The following is a 24,513-nucleotide window of genomic DNA, read 5'->3' as shown; positions in this document are numbered from 1 at the left end:
TTGTTGAGCTTCCTGAAGTCTTATTTCCAAATGCTGATTCTTTTAAAAGGTGGCACCTCAAGAGAGGTTTTATACACTGTTACTAATTTCCAGCTTTCTTTTAGGAATAAATAATAAAAAGGCACATGTATCTAGTCTTTACTGTTTCTGTTACCTGTATACTGTGTCCATCTGAATCAGTTTTTACACTATATTTAGAAAAGACTGTGAGTTGGCTAACATGCCTGGAGGGTATTTATTATTGCACACTCCTAATGCTTAATAATTAATAAACTATTAAGAATCCACTGTTACTTCTGGAGAACTTTTCAAAGCCATGTTAAAGCTGTTGCAGGTTGTGTGACTATTCCACTCAAAAATGAAACTTCTCCAGAAGGCATCTCTTATTTCCATCAGTGCACCAACTCTCTTCTGACTCTGGTTTGACAACTCAACAGATCTAATATCATAATGGCTGGTTCACAGTTAAATACCGTGTCCACATGAGACAACCTGTTCATCTGTCACAAACTCCTTCACTTCAGCAGTTCTGATTTTCTAAACCACTCTCACAGGGTAGTTTTGTGCAGGAAGGCTCTTCACCTCAAGGGAATTTTTTTTTCTGCATCACTGTAACCTTATCCTGGATCTGGGATTATCTACCCTAATTTTGTTTACCCAGCAGGAAAACAGAAAGCTGACATGAGGATGATGTTGTGTGCTTTGGGTAATTTGAAATGTATCTGTGCTCACATTAGATTTGGATCAAACTTGTACTGATTCAGCAGAGAAAAGATGCAGTATTTTTAATAATGGAAAGATGGACTCAATTCTGCCCGCTCATATATTTATACTGTCCTCTGGTGTACAAATAGGTAAACATGTTTCTGTTTTCACAGATGGGCTCTATTTTAGGCTCTGTTTCGAAAGGCAACAATTAATGTGTTTGAGCTATGAGACTTCCACCTGAAAGCCAATATACCAATTCCATCATTTCATAGAAAGTTCAGAATAAACTTCACTATAAGTATTACAATCTGTCACAGGCAGGCTACATCCCAGGAGACATGCAGATGACATCCTGATAATCATTGTCATGAAACTACGCTAAAGACATTAATTCAACAGCCAACGACTAAGAATTCACAGAAAACACTTGAAACTTTTTGGCTGAATGAACAAAAATATGTGATCAAACATTGATTTTCAGGCAATAATCTTATCACCCATAGGGATCAAAAGAAAATTCTCACCAACCACAGACAAAAACCATAAAAATGCATTATGTTTTGAGAGTGTTTCACTTGGGATCGATATGCAAGGCAATATAACTGATGTGTACCTTTACTTATGGTTTGTCAAAGTTCATGGCTTAAGAGCTCTGAATCTGTAAGTAAACCCCAGTGTCCTAATTCTGGGGTCATGTTTTCATCAGAAGTTTGACTTTCTATTTTTCTGATGTGTACTGGGAGGCAGTGTTCCAGAAAGCACTGCAGAAGGGCTACCACAGACAAACTCCTTCAGTAGTGATATTGAACCACCACTCTACAACTGAGCTTTACTACCTAACACAGTGACGCTTGTTCATATAAGTCTCCTTCTCTTGTTGAGAAAGGTCTGAATGTACCATTTAGCACAAATGGCTCTTTGGTTACATTTTTTTTTCTGTGGGAGATTGTTTCACATACCTCCAATCTTGGCATTAAAGGCGATTCCTACTGTGCAGTGTGAGTTGTTTGCCGTGGCTGCCACTTCTCCAGCACAACGGGTTCCATGCCTGCAGTCAGACAAACATTTTTCCAAGTAAGCACAAACCACTGGGATTAAAGGCTTTGATTTTGCTTATCTTGAGGTGCTAAATGAACAACTATCCATCGCGTATCACACTATTCAACCCCTCACAGTAATTTATACCCATGTTAAAATATTCCTCCGAATATGTTTTAATATTACCACCATCACTTTAAACTCTTTGTGCCTACTGTAAAAACAGTTTGTAATAAAGACATACAGCAATGATACGTAGTTCACAGCAACAGAAAGGAGTCTTAGATATTGGTTCTCAATTTTGAACAAAATCTTACATTTAAACAAAATGTTTGTCCAGAATTCTCTATCAACAACTCCTACTGCTAGTATGTGTATGTCCATCCAACCTCCACCATGCACAATATGCCATGAGGAAGATGAGGTTGCACCAATGCTAACACTGCTGTTTAGAGGTGAGGCTGAGACTGTATGCCAGGTATGCTCAAAGCTTAGGCACATCTTGGTCCTGCCTTGGGCCAACCCTGAAAGCCTGCTTGCCTTTCTGGAAGCAGTAAAAATGTCAGAAGCACCTGTCATATCAGAGGTGTGCTCTGTGCCTGGAAGCAGAGCTAAGCTGCAAGTTTTCAATTTCAAGAAGCTGCTGAAGAAAAACAAGAAATGTCCAGTGGCTGCTCACCCCCTTCCCCACTGTGCAAAGCCACAGTGGGATGCTTTGCCTAGCCCTGATCCATGTGCGCTACAAGGTGATGGTAGCCATCCATATTGTCCCCATGGTATGAATGCTCCCCCTATGTTTTGCAGTTTTTGCCTTTAACATGGATTTCTCAAGGTGTTTTCTACTAATAAGTCATGCCCTCATCCTTGTGCAGTTAAGCAGCTCCATTGCAGAAATGTGACACAAGCAAGATGGATCAGGCAGGGAACTTTAGAGAGGTGTTATGAAGGGGAGATACAGAGTTTCAGCCCAGACAGCAAAAGAGATAGGAAGTTGATAAGACATAGACAGAAAGATAATATAAGGCTTGAGTAGCCAAAAAGAAAGATGTTTAAGTCCAAGGGAGAAATAAAAAACAACATAGCAAGCACTTCAGAGGAGGCTGAGATCAGTTGTGTACACAGACACTCTTCTCCTGTTAGTGGGTGACAGACTTGCTTGCACACACATTTGGAGAACACAGGTGCTTTTTAATTAAAGTTGATGCTCATATTACAGACAAGAATTACTGCTGCTTTCCCTTGCTACAGCTTGTTTTCGTAGAGTTATTCCTTATTTCATTATTATTAGAGTAATTTTTCCCCCTTACCCTTTTAAGACACATAGACAGGACACACTAGGATGACTTGTTTGGAACAGATTAATGTAAAACAAGAACAACAAATAGGACTAGGAAAAAAGAGATGAAACAAAAAAATAAGCAATATAAATGATCAACGCTAAACTGCTAAAATGCCAAAGACTATAATTCAGTTTATTTGACAAGTAAGATATACATAACCTATGAGAAAAGTGTAACCTTTATTAACTGAATCAAACTGACAAGTTGGAAACTGATTAATTCTAAAGCTTGCTCAAGATTTCACAATTATCTTATCTTAATTAATTTCCTATTGATCTGTCACAATTTATTATTTGGTTACCAAACTTTACCAGAGAATTTTTCAAGACTAAATTTGGAGTTTATTTTTCATATGAAGACTGATTTTAAAGCCTAATTCTTCTTAATTTGAAAAAAGCCTGTTTACTGTAATCTGCAAATAAATGTCTTACCCATTTATAGAATTAATTTGAAAAGCCTGAAGTAAATAATTCAAAAATCACAGACGAAAACAAGTTTTAAAAAGATCCCTCTTTATTTTAAAGTATTTCCAAATAGTCTTCTGGCTCTGTGTTTGAAGTAATGCCTTTTAAAAATGTCTTAATATTCAAATGAAAAGACCGGTCTTAAAAAGTTTTAGAAGACATTATATCCAAACATCCCTTCTTTTAATTATGGTTTTGTTAGGTGTCCCATGCAAGTTTTGAAGTGTTATCACTCAAACATCAAAGCACATACAACTATACTTCAGAAATATAGACAGACCTGCAGACATCAGCTTAGTGCATAAAATTCATTAATAAATCATTCCCTGCCTGGTAAAAGGTATGTGGCGAAACTGCAACTTCCAGTTGAACGCAGACAGAGACTGCGTTGCCAAAAAATCCCTCACAGGTACCAAGTTTGAGAAGATGTGATGGGAGGAAGGTATTTGGTAGAGAAAGTGAATGGATAGAAGCCATACATGGAGATGAGAGGCTGTCTGGAGAAGAATGGAACAAATAGTTCAAATTTCTCCTTGGCTCCAAATGGAATATATGGATACCTGCTACTTTGGTAGCTACATTCAACAGGCTCTGTCAAAAAGATTACATTTCCACGGTATCATCAAACATGCTGGTTACCCCACAGCCAAGTAATGTGCGCAACATCAGTTCTGCTTACTTTCTCTACTGAAAGACCTTCCTACCATCACATCTTCCCAAACTTAGTACCTATGAGGGAATTCTTGGCAATGGAGTCTCTGCCTGGGAAGTGGCAGTTCAGCCACATGCCTTTCACCAGGCAGGGAATGATTTATTAACAAATTATACGCACTAAGCTGATGTCAGCAGGTATTTTACATTTCTAAAGTATAGTTGTATCTGCTTTGATGTGCCCTCTTGGGATGCCCTTTTTCTCAGAGAGGGAAACTTCCTATGCATAAAGACAATGCATTAGTACTAAGAAATAAAAATCCAACTTAGTGATTATTATAAATTAGAGCAGAATCCCAGGGATGTAACCTGTAACATGAACTAAACTATGTGGTCAGTGGAGATTGAAAGTTATAGGAATAAAGGAATTTTAAATGTTATAACAATTTCAATTCCATGGAAAGAGAAAGAATGGAAATTTGGGTATCTACTGGTATTTGTAACAAAATACCTGAGTTGGAATTTATTTTTTGCCCAACTCTTCTTTACTTAAACTTTCAAATGTTTTCAAAGTTGTCTCTTAAACTGCAATATAATCCTCAAAAGGAAGTGTGGTATCTGAAGGGTTACAATGCAATAACAGCTGGAGAAAAAACATATTTTAACAGCAATCATTAGAAATGCACTTTATTGCATTCCAGACTAATGTCTTATATAGCACTGAAAAAATATTATTTTAGAGTTGTTCATCTATAAATATTTTTTAATAATCTCGAGGGTGGAAAACACTTTCCAAATTGACACTAAGTTGAGATGATTTTCTAGGTACATCTGAATAATGACATAAAAAGGAACTGTCCCACATTAACAGCATAGGCAAGCAAAATATCATTCTTTTGCCTTTAAAACATAATCTGCTACAGCTGAAAAACAGCAATAATAAAGCTACTCCCCAAAGGAGAGCTATTTGGAGATCAGTGATTTGGAGATCATCAACAGTGGAGAAAGAATGCAGAGTAAATATGAAAAACAAGTTACACAAATCTTCGATTTGAGATCTCAAGAAAAATGCCAAAGACCTGGGTGTCATCACACGCAGGATACTGTTTCTCCGCATCACAGGGATGTAATGTGGTTACAGCACAGGACTGGAAGATCTCCAGTCAACGTCCCTGGGGCTAATGACTTTTTGCATTATTGTGGGAAGTTGCTTTTAGAACAACTTGAAAATATCTCATCTATTTCTCACAAAATGAAAGATGACAGCATTAAAACAAACACATGGAATACTTCACACGTCAGACACGCAAATTTTAAACTTAATAGCATGGGTAGCAGCAATGCTGACTTGCCATTCTCTAGCATTTGTTAGCTATTAGCAGTTAATTTGTCACAAGTGTGAAGTTCTGATGCAAGCCTCGGAAAGGAATATGCGTCTACAATTTCATTAGCATTTTACAGTGTTGTTTTTGTGAGTGGGAAAATTAACTGAACATGTAAAACAAATAAGCCTTTTTTCTTTATTTTTGAAACAAACAATGAATAGATGGTCTGAGCCAATGAAATAAGATGTAGAATAAAAATATCAAATAAAATCAGTAAATAATATATTTAGCCAAGTATATAGTCTAATGTATTAAAAAAAATTACTGATGTCTTAATATGCTTTAATCCAAGGGAAAATTTTTATTCAGCCTCTCTTCAGGAGGGAAAAAAACACTGGTAAGAAGCAATACAACAGTTCATTCACCAGGACAGCAAAACTTTCAGATGAGCTTTTTTTCTCAGATTGCCTTTCATACTACTTGTACAGTATTACAATTCTCAAGGTGGGCAATCCAACTCTTGTTCTTGAGTCACTAGAGCAAATCGCAAGTAAAACCTATACAGATCCACTCCTGTGCTCTGGAATTAAACCTGTTCAACAGTAACATCAAGGCTAGTATTACCTTGCAAGAGTGTATGACTACCTTGACATACCTAACAAAAAGCACTACTTTGTCTCCTTTTGAAACTGAAGCGTATGAGGCTCCTTAGACTTCAAGACTCCCGTGCCACATAAGCAAAAAGTTATTTTTATAACCAAATGCCAATTCTTTTTATAACCTCCCAACTATATTAGTTGAGAGGCTGCAGAAAGGGTGGAAAATCCTAGAACAAGGAGGTTACAAGCAATTGTGGCAGTCTCTTTTTGTACAGCTTAAAGAATAGAGAAGAAAAGGAGGCTCAGGGGAGACCTTATCACTCTCTACAACTCCCTGAAAGGAGGATGTAGCAGACTGGGTTGGTTTCCTCTCCCAGCCAACAGCAAGATGACACAGTCTTAAGATGTACCAGGAAGGGTTTAGGCTGGACATTAGCAAGAATTTCTTCACAGAAGGTGTGATGGGGCATTGGAATAGGCTGCCCAGGGAGGTGGTAGAGTCACTGTCCCTGGAAGTGTTTAAGAAAAGACTGGATGTGGCACTCAGTGCCACCATGACAAGCTGGTGATGGATCATAGGTTGGACTTGATGGTCTTTTAACTTAGTTAATCCTGTGATTCTGTAGCACAAACTCTTGGTAAGAACTGAATACCTGTCCACACTTTTCTCATTCCTAATCTCTGAGATCAGATAGCTTTATCCCTTTGCTCATGACACACAGAAAAAAAGACAAACAAAAGCCCAAGTTCAAATCTTAGCTAGCAAAATGGTAAGGGAAACAACTACGTTACGCATCGTAAAGAGGGAAAAAGGACAAAATCAGGAATGTGTTTTTATACAAGAAAAAAATGGAAGTACTTTTTAAAAATAGTTAATTTAGCTAATTCTTTACACTTCGGATTACTGGTTCAACACAAAATTTAAATTCTCTGTTCCTAATTCTCTGAGTCTACAACAGTCTCAGTGACTAGAACACAGTCCTAGAACTTAAGATTTTGCAGTATCCTAATAACATTACTTGCTTAACTTTGAATAGCAGTAGGATGACACTGTTCTCTTACCCAATAAAGGTATCCTCGAAACTTCCCAAGGCAACTGCTAAAAATAACAAACAGAATAAACCACTTTCCCAGGACATCTCCTCCTTCTTTGGGATACTGGCCCTCTCTCACATATTAATACTGCCAGAAGATGACACAGTAAAGGACCCTATATTGGGTCATTCAGGACTTCAGGTATCTCTGGCTGAAATCCACAGTATTTCCACAAAAAAGAAATACCTTGCTTCTTTGGGGAGAAGACGGTATAAAGGTGGGTATACGGCTGCCCCTCTATAGTCTTCTTCAAAGAAGTTTGAGAGTTTACTTACATGAGAGTTTGACACAAACTCTCATGTAAGTAAAGAAAAATAAAAGTGTATTTAAATGAGCAAAAATCTTCACAGACAGCTTCTTATACTATTTTACCAATATTTTACTTAACTTTAATTTACCCTTGTTCATCTCAAAAATGAAATATGAAAAATGAAAATTAAATATGAAAAATTAATATATCTGACATAACTATGTTCTGGATGAGATTCGAAAAATGATGCCCCATAGTAATTCTTCACATAAAATTATGGATAATGAGCATAGTTTCAGGTTTTGTCTTTTGAGACTAAAATTAATCCTAATTTGGGAACAAGGCCTCAGATTGCAAACCAAGTTAGTGTCACTCCCAATGTTAATTTACACAAATCAGAAACTCTTGGTATGCTTTATGAATGGTTCCTATTAATTTAATCTTCTGGTTTATATCTTCTTTTACTAATGAACTGTTATCAGTGTTTCCGAATGTGTGGCTATCCAAAGTCAATCACCTATTACAATTTTCAATAGTCTTTAAAAGCTGTAGAGTATGAACTGGAACACAACAGAATTATTATTTTGGCTATGCCACGTATTTGCTATTCCAAGGAATGTCCACCCATATTTACTCAAGATATCCTTAGAAAACAAAGTCTTGGACACAATGAATAAAGCTTGTTAGAAAGTTGCTGCTGAAAATTCCAAAGGTACCACCTACAGTGAACACTTTTATACTTGGGAAAGGTTACTATATACTGGCTGCACTATGATATCTGTGCAGTAAGAAGAGCTTTGGTTGAGATGGATACAGGTGAAGCAGTTTGTCATCTGTTTTTTGAAAAAGTGATTAAACCAGACAAATTTGATTTTGCATTTGCATGCATTGCATCACTTATACTATAATATCCAAAGTATTTAAAAAGTAATACTTTTTGGATGTAAGAAGAGACTTCCATTCTCATTCTACTGAAGAGGTACCAAAAGCTGGAACTGCAAATCTGAGACTAAAGGAAACACCTCTACTAGAATAGCCACATCTTAATAAAAACTTTCAGAACAAGTATTTAAGTTCTACACACTTTTCTTTGTTCTGTAAGCAAATCACCATGTAACATCTGTAAACAAAGCCAGGAGTAAAACTTTGGACTGCAATTTCTTAGCAACCCTGCACAAGCTATTTAAATACATTTAAGCCAGTGAGAGGCAGGAATATTTCAATGAGAAGTAAGAATGTTTTCTTCCACATTACTGCTTGCCTAAGGTAGATGTTTGCTTTGCGAATTAAAAGCCTTGATACTGCAACCTAATTGAGCATGAAGAAACCAAGTGATGTTAATTTATTTGGTTTAAGATTTTCATCTATTTGTTCTTATAGCTGCCAAGCTGATTTCTAAGGTTTCAGGGGTCCTTGACCTGCTTTGGAGATAGATAGTTTCCTATGCATTTGAAGTGTCCTGTATATCTGTAGGTATCACAATTTTCTCTTACAAAGGTATCTGCTGTTGTTACATGTAATACCTGAAATTATAGGAGTTAAAGGAATCAAAGGAGTAAAGTTGGTTTTCTACTTTTCTTCTTTTTTTTTTTTTTTCCATCTCCATTGCCCTGCCAGTTATGTGACGCTTTACAAAGACAAATGGACCAGCACAGCAACTGCAGGGTTAGCAACTCTGCAACAGTTCCATGTTTGAATACTTCCCTGGACTGCAGGACCCTTATACCAGAATGTGTCTACTACATATGCAAAGTAGCTTATACAACTAAAGGGGTCTGGTCATACCATGGTCAACTTAACAGTGAAACGGAGCTTGCAGGAATAATGCTTCAGATATCTGTTGCCATAAAGAAGGCTTCAAAAGCTATTAGTTACTAAACTCCTGAGAACAAGTACATTTTTAAAAGGCTGAGATATTGACCCTGGCAGACAGCTAGCTCCCACCCAGTCACTTGCTGCCTCCTTCCCATTGGGATTGGTGGGAGAATTGAAAGAGCAGATAAGAGAAAAACTTATCATTTGAGAAAAAAACAGTTCAATAAATAAAGGAAAAGAAAAGAAGTAAAACACAATCAAGTGAGCCATAGGCAATTACTCAGCATGTCCCACAAGCAGACTTAATGCCCACCCACTCTCCAATCAACACTTTGGCAATAATCCCCCCAGCTTTAGTTCGGAGCACACTGCTGAATGTCATGGGTTATCTCTGACCAGCTGGAATCCGTTGTCCCAGCTGTGCCACTTTTGAGCTTCTTGTCCCTGATAAGCCTCCTTGAATGAGAGGGCAGTGTGAGTAACTGAGAACGCCTTGGTGTTCTGCAAGTGCAGCTCAGCAGTAGCTAAACTATGCATTATCAACACTGTTCTGGTCACAAATACAAAACATAGAACCATGACTTGAACTAATGTCCATGTTCTTTCACAGAATCACAGAACAATTTAAGTTGGAAAAGACTTTCAGGGCAAGTGAAGTCAACCTTTGATCACCACTACGCAAACTAGATCATGGCATTATGTGCCACATCCAGCTTTTTCTTGAATTCCTCTGGGGAAACTGACTCTACCATCCCTCTAGGCAGTCTGCCCCAGTGCCTAAACAACCCCTTCAGTGAAGAGATTCTTTCTGATGTCCACACTGAAGCTCCCCTAGTGCAGTTTGGGACTATCTTCTCATCCTGCTACTGGCTGCCTCAGAGAAGAAGCCGACCCCCACCTTACTATGACCTCCTTTCTGGCAATAGTAGAGAGCAATAAGGCCTCCCCTGAGCCTCCTTTCCTCCAAGCTAAATACCCCTACCCTCAGCAGCTCCTCATGGGACTTACCCTCTAGACCCTTCATAAGCTCTGTTGCCCTTTTCTGGATACATTCCAGCACCTCACTGTCTTTCTTCAAGTGAGGGGCCCAGATTGGAAATAGAACTCCAGAAGCAGTCTCACCAGGGCCAAGTACAGGGGGACAATCACTTCCCTGGTCCTGCTGGCCACTATTCTTGACACAGGCCAGGATGTCATTGGCCTTCTTGGCCACCTGACCACACTCTGGCTCGTGTTTAGCTAGCTGTCAACCAGCACTCCTAGGTCCTTTTCTCTGGGACACTTTCCAGCCACTCTGTCCCCAGCCTGTGGTGGTGCATGAGGGTGCTGTAACTGAAGTGCAGGACTTGGCACTTGGCCTGGTTGAACCTCATGCAGTTGGCCTCAAATTATCAACCCATCTTGTCCAGATTCCTCTGCAGAGCCTGCCTACCCTCCAGCAGACCAAAACGTACCCATCCTGGCATCATCCACAAATGTACCCACTTCACACTCAAATACCTCACCCAAATCATCAATCAAGATATTGAACAGGACTGGGCTTAACACAGCGCCCTTAGAGCACCACTAGTGACTAGATGCCAACTGGATGCAGCATCATTCACCACCACATTCTGGGCCTAGACTGCCAGTCAGGTTTTCAACCCAGGGAAGAGTGCACTTGTCCAAGCTGTGACCTGTCAGCTTTTACAGGAGAATAATATGGGAGACAGTATTAAAGGCTTTGTTGCACTCCAGGCAGACAACATCCACAGCCTTTCCATCATCCCTTAGGCAGGTCAGTCGGTCATAAAAGGAGATCAGGTTCGTCAAGCAAGACTTATCTTTCCTAAATCCCTGATGCCAAGGCCTGATCCCTTGGTTGTCCTGTATGTGCCATGTGGTTACATGCAAGATAATCTGTTTATAAGTGCGCTGGGCACCAAGGTCAGGCTTAAAGGCCTGTAGTTCCTTGGAACTTCCTTACAGCCCTTCTTAGGGATCACTGTCACAGTGGCCAACTTCCATTTATCTGTGATTTTCCTGGTAAGCCAGGACTGATGACAAATAATGGAGATCAGCTTAGCAAGCTCTTTCAACAGCTTCCTCAGTACATTTGGATGAATCCCACTCTGTCCCATAGACTTGTGAGTTTCCAAGTGGCATGGGCAGTCTCTCACGACTTTGTTCCAGACTGAAGTGGGTCTACTCTGCTTTTTGTCCCTGTCCACCAGTTTAGGGTCTTTTAGGTTGGTTGTCTTTATTGTTAAAGACTGAGGCAAAGAAAGCATTAAGTTATCTCAACCTCTTCCTCATAGTTGGTGATATTCCCCGCCAGGTCCAATAATGAATGGAGATTTTCCTTGGCCTTCTTTCTGTTCTTAATGTATTTATAAAAACATTTTCTATTACCTTTTACAGCAGCAGCCAGATTGAGCTCTAGTTGAGATTTCACCTTTCTAGTTTTCTTTCTTCATGACCTAACACCACCATATTCTTCTTGAGTTGTGTGCCCCTTCTTCTAAGGGCCATAAAACCACATTTTTATCTGAGTTCCTGCAAAAGCTCCCTTGTAACACCAATTTTCTTCTCTGATGGCTCACATAATAGGGTGGTCTGCTCCTCTGCCTTTAAGATTTCCATCTTAAAGTATATCCAGTCTTTCTGGATTCCTTTATTATGAAGAACTGATCACCTTAAATTCATGGCCATGAGCCTGCTCTGTCACAGATACATTCTGTACTTTGATATCTTCCAATCTATATTTCTGCTTCACAAGATTTGCATGATAGTATATTATCAGTCACTGTATATTCTAATTCATGTTTTTCATCCACACTGACACCAATCTGTATAATCTGAAGATATCTCAGGTGCTTGAACAACCTCATTTTACTCAAAGTCTCCACACTTCTGTGTAATGGAAGTCCCAACGACACAGAAAAAAATACTTCTCAAAAATATTTTGCATCAGCTCTACTGAAATCAGACCTAAGCAGAAATGAAAAATATCTTATGAATACAAGAATGCAAATCTGGAGTTTCATGATTAGATGTCCTCGGCAAGAAAAGAAGTCCTGGAAGCCTCTGGAGATCCCAAGAACAGTTTAGGGGAACTCTCTTACAGAAAATTTTCTTTCATGCAAGGAAGATACTGACAGATGCAAGGACACTAAAGTCACAACACAAAAAGGAGGAGCAATATAGTGATTTGCACACAGGTCATGGATGGATCTTCACCTAGTCTGCATAATCCATTTTTCATAGTGAATGACTGCTGTGAAATCATTTTTAAAAAGTTAAGATTATGTAACTCTGGATCCGCAACATATTGCAGCTCAGAGACACACTTCCCACCCATCTTAAATTCTCCATGCAAATTCAACTGCGCTGTGCAAGATATGTACTGTGCTTAATCCTAAATTTCAATTGATGCTGTTCTGCATTAAACAGACCTTCTATTTCTCTTTAAAGATGCATTTCAAAGATGAATGAGGAAATTGTTGAAATAAATTCAAGTCCTACTTTTACCTGTGTTGACAATTGCCTTTTAATGAAACTTATGGAATTGATTCAGCAGGAGCAAAGTTTCCTTTTAGTTGGAATAAAGGTTTCAGCATTGGAAGTCTAATTCTCATACACTCACTTCAGTGCAGAACAAGTTAGCAGCTGTTCATTTGATGTTCATGGAGTCTTAAGAAGAGAAGTGCAGGGACATAAGTCTGGGCTGAAAGGAGAAGTAAAACATATGTTCTCACTACACTGTCTTTACCATTCCAAACCTAGCCAACAGCCTCACCATCAACCATTTTGGCTAAGTAAAGAAGCCATAGTCTCCTCCTCAGTTTTCTAAAACCAGATATTTGATGATTGCTTTGAGTCTGTATAGCAGTACAAGTAATTTTTAAACCAGGTTATATTCATCAGTGCAATCTACATCTGTGATATCCATTCCTATATCTGAATTTCTCAATCTTGAATATTTTCCTTCAGGAAAAGGAAAAAAGACAATTTGCCTTCAAGAGAGAAATCTGACTTTGATAAAAATGTCTGAGGTAATAATCTGACCATATCATTAAGAAAAATTACAGAATCACAGAAATGTAAATTAAGGCTATAAAAATAAACCTGCCAGCAGCAATAATCTTATAAATGCACATATTTTAATTTGTAAAAAAAGTAGCATCTGAAAATATCTTATAAAAAATCCCTAATAATGCTATTAAGACATAAATTTCTATCATAATTTTGCAAAGTTCAACCATTAATAGTATATTTATAAAAATGCTTCCATTTAAAAGCTTTTGACATTGGATTCACAATTGTTTTATCAAACCTATAACTAGAGGTCAGTCTTGATGCCACAAACATCAGAAGGGTAATCAATGCTATACTTGTGCCAGCTGAAAAATCTCAACGAACCACATTTTGCACTACCTTTGACTGTGCTAACTGTGAAATCATTTGGCAAAAGCAAGGACCATGGATCAACATGGATCCACTCTTTAACTTTCTCCCATACCTATAATGTTTGAAAAGTGGAAAAAGTGGAAAACACAGAAAAAAATGCATTTGTGCTCTCAAATTTTATTCAGCTGAATATGTGTACATGCATGCAACTTGAAACTGGTTTATCATTTTACCACATAAAGACTAGCCTACTGTAGCTGCAAATTCTCCCCTGCTAAGTTCAGAACTTCAAAATACAGACACATACTTTGAAAAAATAACTACTCTGGGAAAAAGAACATCTGAAAAAAAACCTTTCACATCTAACTCTTGATAGAAAAGAATTCAGAAAAGTTTGTATCCCTCCTATTGTTGACTTTGAATTGTAAGGGAATATCTGACTCATTTCGATCAGTAATTTACATAAAAGCACTAGAAGCAGTTGCATAATGCTTCAGAACCTAATTTTACTTGTGAGCTCATTGTCTGGTACTTCAGTAATTAGAAACAGAAAGAAGGCTTTCCTTAAGTGTTGTGGTTAAATGTTTTGAGACCATGAGAGTCTTATACATCATAAAAAGGAAGAGCACTGTTCCTTAAACACCAGTTAAGCAGTAAACAACACTGCTCAGTGACTGATACCAGGGTATAGAAAAAAGGGTATATTTTTTCATGTTTCAACTGAAATTCCAGCGGAATTTGGGTTTTGTTTATTCCTCTGTTTCACTCCTCTCACTTCCAATGACTACTCAAAGAATTTTCTTTCCTATGGCTCTCAAAAATGATAAATTATACCACTTACAGTTGTAAGACAGGACTATGTAACACAATGTGATAACATAATGAGCAGATTAGAAGGGTTTAACAAAAAGACAATTTTTGGCAGTCTGACAAAACCTTCATAATGAGATTTTCCACTATTGAAGCTGGAACCTGGATCAAAAGGCTACTTAACCAAGGCTTGTAGTCCAATGAATATTTTAGTGTCTTGTGAATATGAAATGCTGTCTTCAAGGACTGATCATAAACACCAGTGATTAGGGGTGCCTACCATGGGTAGGTGAATTGACTTAACAGAGACTGCCCCTTCTCTAGCCTGGCTAACTGTCCTCAGCTTCCAGCAAGTCTAAGATCCCACTTACTTTCAGAAAACTTCAAATGAACGAACATTTTCTTCTGAAACAGCAAAGCATGAGAACCTCAAACACCAACTGTTAGTTTGTTGTCTCTTCTGTTTTATTGCACACCCTATCTCGTCCCATAGGCTAAACATCTGTTTTGCATTTAAAAAAAAACATTATCAAATGCAATATATAGTAATGTAATAAATGTAATAAAATTCATGCTCAAATAAATGTATTTGTACCTAGGGAAATAGATATATAAAAATATATGTTCACTCACACTTCAGGGTTTGATACAAAAAGCACCCAGACCTTTAAAAATCTTTCACAGGAGTTGGGAAACCGGTTACCTCATTAGAATGTAGCATCCACAGGTGTTCACTAATAGAAACCCAAATTAGCAAGTGAAGGGGGAATAGCTCCTATGGAAATTCTAGGTCTCCAATTGGCCAATAACAACCATAGATAACCTAAGACGGCACCCAGTTCCCATAACCCGACTAGCATGTGAATATGTGGTTCCCATAACCCTTATTTTACATGTATGTATTCCCAGATGCATGTTGTGTATTCCAATGCAACTTTGTCCAAGTAGGAGACAGGATTCTTCAAACACCAGATGGAGGACAAGGAAGTACATGAATATTCTAATGGTTCTCCAGACCCTTTTCTGCCTCCTCGAAAGATAGGATTCTTCTAACCCCGGACAGCAGACTAGGACCGTATGAATATTTGCAGACAGAGAAAGGAACAAAAGAAACTTAGCTCTGAGCAAGAAAAGTCGTATAAAACCTGGACTCACAAGGACGGACTTTGTGAACTCACCAGATCTGATGTTGTTATAGATGTGTCAAAATTCATAGACAGATAAAAACGTTATCATGTTATAAATATATCAAATGCAGTGTTATTATAAATATAGTATTATGAATATACTAAACATAGCTCTGTTATAAGGGTATTAAAGGTTTATAGCTACACTGACCTAAAATCATGTTTTGGGGATTACCACAAAAGGACACCTGGAATCCTAAAAATCCTATACAGGAATTGAGACATCAGTTTCTTCAGCAGCTTCTACAGGTGTCCCTGAATAGAAGGTGTAATTTGCAAGTAAAAGGGAAAAACTTCTTCTATAGAGATTCTGAGTGAAACTTGGAACATCCTAGCCCTCACCGGGTCTTAGTGATCTTAGATAACCAAAAGTCAATGTAGCTCCCGTAATCTACCTTGTGTGAAGGCCGAGTTCCCCGTAAATTTACTAAGGTGTAAAAAGAGTTCCTGTAAAATGTAACTAAATCAGGGAACAGGACATCAGTGTCCCATCTGGCTACTGATAGCCAGAAGATAGCATATTTTATGATCATCAACCTAACGCAGTCTGTTCCGGGAGAATCCACTAACATGTAAAAAGACTACCAGTAAAAGCTGTATGTATTCCCAGACTCGGTGTGTGTATTGCAAAGCAGCCTTTGTTTCAAAGGAGACGAGGTTCTTCGAGGTTCTGCGAGGAACAGGAAAAGGAGATGAATATAGATGAAGGCATTGGAGACTGTGCTGTTTGCACATCTGATAGAATTATCCGTGGACCAGAGAAATATCGAGCAACCATTGGATCAAGAAAAGAACAAAGAAAAGTCATAGCTCTGGGCAAGAAAAAGAGTATAAGAACTGCACTCAAACTTGAGCAAATCATGAACTCACCACTCTGATGGCAAGGAAGGGGGTCAGAGCTGTGTGCTTTCACCCAGAGCCAGTGTCCCGGGCTTGACTCTGTCTTTTTCAATTCGTGGCTGGCTTAAATTGAGAATTCGAACGTGAAATAAATTTTATACTTTGTAATTTTATAATAATTTGACTCTCGCAAATTACTGATCCGGCTTAATTGGCAATTACATTTATAACAATGTGAAAGGGGGTCAGAACTGCGTTCACTCAGAGTCAAGTCCCAGGCTCGGCCCTGTTCCTTTGATTCGTGGCTGGCATAGATTGTGATCCGATACGGAAAATAAAACCTATTTCTTTTTTGTTAACTTTTAATTTGGCTCTTGTAAATTATTGATTTGGCTGACTTTGGGTTTTACCTATAACAGTAAGGATTTGTGCTCCATGTTTTTACAACAATTTCTTTTCAAGAAGATAAAGTCTTCTGCTTAAAGATTCTACCCACATGTTTTCAGTTCTACCCTGACAGCAAAGAAATGAAGCATGCACGATGATTGCCCCCGGCATATAGCAATCTGAAGGATAAGCCTGTTGTACAACCATCCAAAGACTCTTACTTAGAGTTAAAACAGAAAATGAAGAAAAAATTGCTCCAAATGAACCTGTAAAATTATTATACTTCATCACAGTACAATTATGCAAGCAGCAAAGTTTATCTTCCTTATTTTTACAATTTACCCTGGAACCTTTAACTACTGGCAAGCAAGCAACAACTACTGGACAAGATCTAGTATGTCATGCTGTAAGATATTCTCCATGCACCATCATGCCCCATGGAACTTGGTAGGGTCATGACTTGGTTCTGGCCAGGAGAGGGTTAATTTTTGCAGCAGCCTGAAGGGATGAGGCCACGGGTTATTTGATACCACCTTGAGCCATGAAGGGGAGAGGAGTGTTGTTCAGAGGGGTGTTGTGTGTGGAACTGCTGGTTTGCAGGACTGTGAGGTCTGGTGCTGTGTTCTATGGTGAGCAATCACATGTGGATTGTTCACATATCTTGCACACATTCTTATTGGCATTGCTATTTCTTTGCTGTTCCCAGTAAACTGTTCTGATCTCAGCCAACAATCTTCACCTTCTGTGTCTCCAATTCTCCTCTCCAGCCCCACTGTAAGGGAGCAGGAAGAAGTGAAAGGAGCGACACAAGGTCTTTAGTATTTAGTGGGAACAGTAAACTGTGGAATACCATTTCTAAACCATGACAGCTCACTAGACTGTAACTTGTAGATTAGCTGATAAATCACTAATAATGTTCCTTGTAAAAAGTGGCATCTCAGTCTGTAAGCTGAAACAGACTGAACTTCACTACTAACATCTGCTAAAATTGCAGCACAGCAGGATGTGGCCATAACAGCAATGAGTTTAGAATCAGAATGCAACCAAAACACAACAAATCAGGATTGCAGTCACGGACTGCAGCTTCTATTCCAATGACCTCTGACTGCTTGGTTCAGATCCTGATTTTCACAAATGAACATGTCACCAGTTAGAGAAAACAATCCAAAATCTGCAGTTTCCTAAGAATCCTAGCTGAAGTCCATGAAATTTGCAGTGACACGGAGATACACTAGACATCTGACATTTAGTCATTGGTACCTGGAATCAACAATACCACACTTGGTGTATGCTTTTAATTCTGTTGATCTGAAACACATATACACATTAAATGAATTTTCTAGCCTAAATTACCTCCTACTTAAGGAGTATTTCTGTGCTATCAGAGACACTTTTCTGGCATCAAACAGACCGCACATAGCCAGTTGACAACACCACTTCATGCTTTTGGTTTTTCAGCCTCCAGAGGCAGGAGAACATCATGTTGAAAAGTCAGGGTACAGAAGAATACCAAACACAATTGAGATTCCCTCTGAAAAAAAAGCCTTTACCTAAGAGCTGATACCTTACTCCAACTGAAAGCACAAGATGCAGCAGTGCTTCTCTGTACAGTTTATCTTCCCTTCCGCTTTGTCTGCAGCACACAATACAGCAAATTTAAAATCAATAGCAACGGGTGCATACCAGCCCTCAAACTACATAGAAAGATACTCCCAGTTGTCATCATTCCTTTCTGTCACACTGCTGCTGTGGGAACCTTTAGAAATGCTCTTTCAAGCCTCCAGTGAGAGAATTGAGGCTCTCTGCATTTGCTGTGCTCCGTTCTTCAGGTATCTGCACTGAAGAGTGTCACAGCAGGCAATAAAGCTTTTCAATTTCCTTCTATTGACTATCCAGACAGAAGCAGAAGGTGATCTGCCTGTCAAGTATCTTGTATCCAATATGATTAAATGACTTTGGATGTACTACAGGCCTTCACCATAAGCAGTGAGTATAAACTAACAGTTTGTCACTCTGTGAAGAAAATTAAGACTTTGGCGTTTTATTGGGCATCTATGTTAATGTGATTGGCAAATGGAAGTAATAATGAATCATAATGGATGCCATGGCAAAACAATGCCAGTGTGTTGGATCAAACAGGACTGAAACTCACCAACTCACTAATTTTTCGTTTGTGAGAAATGCTGTGACGTTCTCCCCATATCGCAAAGTTTAGACATAAGAGATTCTGTTTCTAATAACTTTTGAATGACAAGAATTGTTGTCTCTCAAAAATCTTACACTCATTAAAAAGCAATTTAGGAGGTTATTGAAATAAATTATTTATGTAGTGGGATGCATCATTGAAAAATGTTGAAGAGGCATCCAAAGAGTGACTCAGTATCTCCAAAACAGAAATAACAGCTCACTTTTACTTTTTCTTAAGTAAGTTTAATAAGAACTGCATTAAAGTCAACTGATATTATTTAAACAAATTTTTTAGAAGTCCCTCTGTTTTATAAAAGTACCCATCACCATAGTAAAACCTAAGCTTTGAAATATGATCCCTAAGAAATTTTATACGAAACTGAAGAAGTAATTTTTGCCTGGTCAAAATCAAAAAATACTATGAACATTTTTGTTTTATTCCTGAGGCTATACAATAAGCACAGTACCATTTCAGTGATCCCATTTGCATTCTGTTATGGACCTGAGACTGCTAATGCCTAGTTTTATAAACACAGATGTTAACAAATAGCAGTGGAATAACAGAAAAAAAGAATAAAGCAGTAAACCAAAACAAGATGCCTTGCATAGCACAAATTACTTCATCCACAGCTGACTGCCTCTGAGCAAAAGGAAACTGTAGTGTAAGTCTACCATTTAGAAGCTTTGCAATTTGCTGGCAATTTGTAGAAACCAAAGGAAACTTTTGGCAGTATGCCTACATACCATAGTAGTTAAAGAAACTATTATCCCACCCATTTTGACTACAAGCCTTGAAAGACTAGTCTAATATTTCTTCCTACCCTCCTGTTTTCCTTAGCTAATAGAAGATTTAGCGTAGAACTTCCAAAATATAATTTTGGAAAGTGCAACTCTGGTGCTTACATTCAAATAACCTACAGTTAATTTTTTCTTGCCCCTTTTCACTCACCAATAAGTCTCAGCAACAGAAAGTCTTCACTCTAACTAAAAGTGAAAAAGCTAGCACACAGATCCAATACTCTGATGTTTCACAGCTGCATGCAGAGCTGCCATGAAACCTGTTTATTTTTATAGCAATTATTTTTGCTCTTTATCATTCCATCCCTAAAGTTGGATTATAAAATGAGGCAGAATAAACTAGATCATCATGAAAACGTCAGTGCATTTCTACATCCCACCTTCACTGAAAAACACAAATCACTACAAAGCAATTTTGTCTGTCCAGCTGTTACCGCAGGAAGCAGGAATCAACCAAACTGATCTACACATTATGAAGTCTTTGTAATGCATGGCTTTCAGAATGTTCCCTGCCTGTGTTTAGCTCAACTTCTGACACAACTTGAGTATCTACTGCCAAATGGCCATGTATGCTGGACAATCTGAATTCCAGTCCCAATTTCTGAAGGTATTTTTGACACAAAAAAATGGACAGGCTATTAGTAGTGCTTTTCAGTACCCGTGCAGTGGTTTAACTCTCTGTTTAGTCTAGGGGCAACTAGGAAAAAAGGGCAAGAGCTGCAAAAACTGAAGGTGGTTAGCTGCTGATTATCATGCTTTGTGTGTCTGCTAATTGGAAACATTGAGCCTCTAAGTCCTTAGTAGAGGTTAGCTGCCAAGTAATCTTACATTGAAAACATGCTTCATGTATCCTTGGCGTCCAAAAGCTGACTCTACACTGACACTGCATCTCCTGATAACACTGACAGAGCTCAGTACAGCACAGCTTCTGCCCTCCTATCACCACATTTCACTGCAGAATCTTGGAAGCTGGGCAGTGAAAGTACTTAAGGGGGAGGCAGGGTATGAAAACTAAAATCCCCTAGGCTCTAGGACATAAAAGAAGCAGTTCAAATTTATATAATGTATAAAACTTTAACTACTAATAAAACAGAAAGCAGACTCCCTTTTCTGGACATGCTTTGTAAGAAAGTAACTTCAGTATTCGGCCAAAGAAAAAGATTCAACTTCACAGGTAAAGGTATGTGGCTTCTTGCTGCACCCAGAAGTCTATGACATTTCGAAGTCTCCAAGTGTACCCTTGTTATACCCCAAGTCCAGGAAGAGTAATATCTTCTCACAGATGAGCGAGGATGTATCCGTGAAGTGTGCAGGGATAGGTGTGTGCTGGACTGCAGAAGAGAGGGATGAGCTGTGATGAAATACGGCAGCTTAGCTGAAGAGTATTTGCAGAGGGCAAGTAACAAGGCCCTGTTCTTCAGCCTGTCCTATTATGATGAAACAGCCTTTCCTGCCTTTATGAAAAAGGTTTTGACCAGGAGAGGATTCTTCTATCTAAGTGTGATCCAAGGTTGCTCCAACTTGTTTCTCAAGCTAAATCAATATTAAGTTTTGTAGCTGACTCCCAGCTTTGACCTGCTGCATTCTTCTGGACAAAATTAGTTTGTAGGAAAGAAACAACACAACACTCAAAGCATATTAGTTGTGTAAAGGACAAGGTTTCAACCTTTGTAGTTTCTTTCCTGTGGGCAGAAGGCATTAAACGCTTTTCACAATTAAAAAAAAAACCAAAAAAATCCAAGAACCCAAACCTCAAGAAAACAAAATGTACAGTTAACATATTGACAACAAGAGGATCCTCCTTCCTTCAAAAGATGCAATTCCACAGAAGGGTGTTTCTTTCTGCCAAGTACCAAGCTAAGAATATATTACCAACAAATAACTGCCCTCAAATGTCCATTGAGCAAAAAGGTGGCCCACTTCCTGAGGTGAAGTGTCCTGCCTGATTTTCTCCAATCCTTAACTAGAGCACATCCAAAGAGCAAGCTGGAATGAGAAATATCAGAAAGCAGAACTCTGAAGGGGAAATATGTCATTAATTGAGATATCTCCAACTAGTCATCTGACACAGATATAACTTGCCAGAATTTCCACTTCTGTGTTTTTATCTAACTCCAAATGAAAAAATCTCCATCACTTTATCTCCATCACATTGTTGCAGGGGGAAAGAAGCAACAACCTGCCTAATTTGCCTACTTCAATAAAAAAATTCTACAAAGTTCAAGAGACTCAGAAACTAGGACAGTTGTAACACATAATAGCACCCTAATAACTCAGTGAAATGGTATTTAAAGAAAAGCAAGTCATACCATATATTCTGCCTCCCAAAGGGATTGAAAATGGTTCTTTTCACATGACCAGAAATCTCAGAATAATTTTTATGTGTTTTCAGATAGTTTCAAATGATTTCAAGGAGTCATATGTGTGCATGGAAAAGACAAAAACATGTATTTCACAAAGATTTTAATGCAGATCATTCTGTTTTATGAAGAATAAAGTTTTGTAGAGTTTCATAGACTAATTGGTACTTTCTATCTGATGGCTCAGATTGGAAATGTGAAGGGTGTCATAGTGCCTTACTTGTTCTCGTTGCTGGCATCATATCGAGGCATAGGGTCAAAATCATTTCCATTTACATCAAAACTGGCTTGCGAATCCTGTATCCAACAGAAGAAAGAAAACCAGTTGCTAATTAGTTAGCCATCTACTCCTGTGACCTATACATTCATTAGCAGGTTCCTACAAAAGAGTAAATAAGCTAACTTAATATTCCTGTAGGTTTTATGGTGACTGTCTTTTAGGAAAGCATTATACACAGGAATTATATATTTTATTTTAATTTTGGAAAACACATAAGGATAAAAAATGCTCTGAAAAAGTACAGGTCCAGCACTAGGGAGGAAATAGGAAATGGTCTTTCATTTAACCAGATGACTACTTCTCTTCTATGAACCCTTAGGAAGTTAAGAGAGTTCATTCTCAAAATTGAGATTTTGCTGAATGTTTTAATATTCAAAAAATTATCTTCATGACTATAACTGAAATTTCAGACATTGTTTCAAGAAATAAGAATAATATAATTTCCTTAAGAATATTGTTATAAAATTACATCCTGGAAAGCAACACAAAGTGCTTCCCCATTTCCTTGGGAGTATAACTGGTTCAAATATCTGCAAGATATCTGTCTTTTTGTTCTATATTTATCACGGTTCTTACAGCTAAAAAGAGTTCATAGAGTGAACAGCTTCTGGTTTGTACGGCTCTCTTTAATTGATGCAGTGGCATGTGGTGTGTTGACACGGCAAGCAGCAATTTTTAAACTCTTGTTTGTTCAAAACTAGTTACACATCCACCTCAAATATTCCTATTTCAGCCCCATCACCTATAATCTGAGATATAGCAGGCATTTGTGATCAAACAAGCAATGCGTATTGCTTGTGAATTTGGGGAATTCCTTGCTGGCATCAGGAAAGGGAGACAGGAGTGGTAAGGATATAATTAGTTGCTTTCAATTCAGTGGTAGGGCAGTACTGGAATGAGGTGACATGATACAATCTGGGTCATTCACTGAGGAGGTAAAATTTTATCTGCTTTATTTAAATAATTTAAGATATTAAAATGAAAGATGTGTCATGTGATAGGATCAAACATATACTGACAAACTGGGCAATTGGCCCCACTTGTTTTCACATCCTCCAAGCTGAGCTCCATGTGTATCATAAGGAAGGACACAAATGTAAATACGGCTAATATAAAATAAATGGCTTTAAACTGTGGACACCATTGCATTTAATGGGTTGTTAAAGATGTTTTTGTCACAATCTCTTAATGCTCTACCAAGGAGTAAGTTTGCTGGCAAGAAGCTTGTGTTTAGGACTCTTAACAAGATCTACATTTGTAATGGGAAAGAAGGTATGTGCATGCCTTGCACTGGTCATCTTCACCAGTCCAGCTCAATCCAAATATATTTGCTTCTTTTATTACACTGTGTAGAAGTACACCTTGCACAATTTATTTCAGACAAATCATAAGGTTCTCAAAGTTACATGTCTTTAACTAATGCCTACTTCCAAAAGACAGGACAAATCACTCCAGCAAAATATGGACCTAATGCTCTGAACAGCTTCAAACTTTGACATCAACACAGGAAGCAACCCACTAGAGAAGAAGATTCTCCTTATGTTATCAGCTTCCAAGACATATTAAATCAGTCATCTAAATATGGTGAACCACAAGCAAACAGAAACCTCCTTAGCCAAAGTGAGACACAAAACAGAAAACAATGGATGCAGCTCTATCACAAATTGTGAGGGGACTCAGTAGAGTTAAAAGAGATTTATTAGAAAGAATATTCTACAACAGAATATTCTAAACCTGTTCTTAACTGAGTGAATCATGAAAGGTCATATACTTTTCCTTTCATATTGTTTCTAGCAGTATGATAAACAGCTTTAAAAATTAATGCATGTAAGGATTACTGTAAAATTACTGTCTTTGAGAAAAGCTTCTATCTCACTGACTAAATGTATTGGCCAAATATAGAATTCAGCTGCATGTCTTAACTGAAAAGCCGTATATTCCATTTCTAAGTTCTAAGAGTATGAACATAATAAGTAAAAAAAAATTGCAG

The 24,513-nt window shown here is 38.1% G+C and overlaps 1 protein-coding gene across 8 annotated transcripts in view; it reads right to left on the bottom strand.

Annotated features, from left to right (window-relative positions):
* PCSK5 (proprotein convertase subtilisin/kexin type 5) overlaps nucleotides 1-24,513 on the bottom strand; it is a 222,544-nt gene that overhangs the window by 131,254 nt on the left and 66,777 nt on the right. For all 8 annotated transcript variants that reach the window (XM_038125793.1, XM_038125785.1, XM_038125786.1 and 5 more), the window contains 2 exons: nucleotides 22,464-22,540; nucleotides 1,668-1,756 (listed from right to left, as the gene is read on the bottom strand). In XM_038125793.1, coding sequence (XP_037981721.1) covers nucleotides 1,668-1,756; nucleotides 22,464-22,540 — 166 coding nt within the window. The remainder of the gene's footprint in view (nucleotides 1-1,667; nucleotides 1,757-22,463; nucleotides 22,541-24,513) is intronic.

This window comes from Motacilla alba, chromosome Z (assembly GCF_015832195.1).
Source record: "Motacilla alba alba isolate MOTALB_02 chromosome Z, Motacilla_alba_V1.0_pri, whole genome shotgun sequence".
NCBI lineage: Eukaryota > Metazoa > Chordata > Aves > Passeriformes > Motacillidae > Motacilla > Motacilla alba.
The sequence above is the reverse complement of the archived record's forward strand: the minus strand, read 5'-3'. Positions and strand labels throughout refer to the sequence as shown.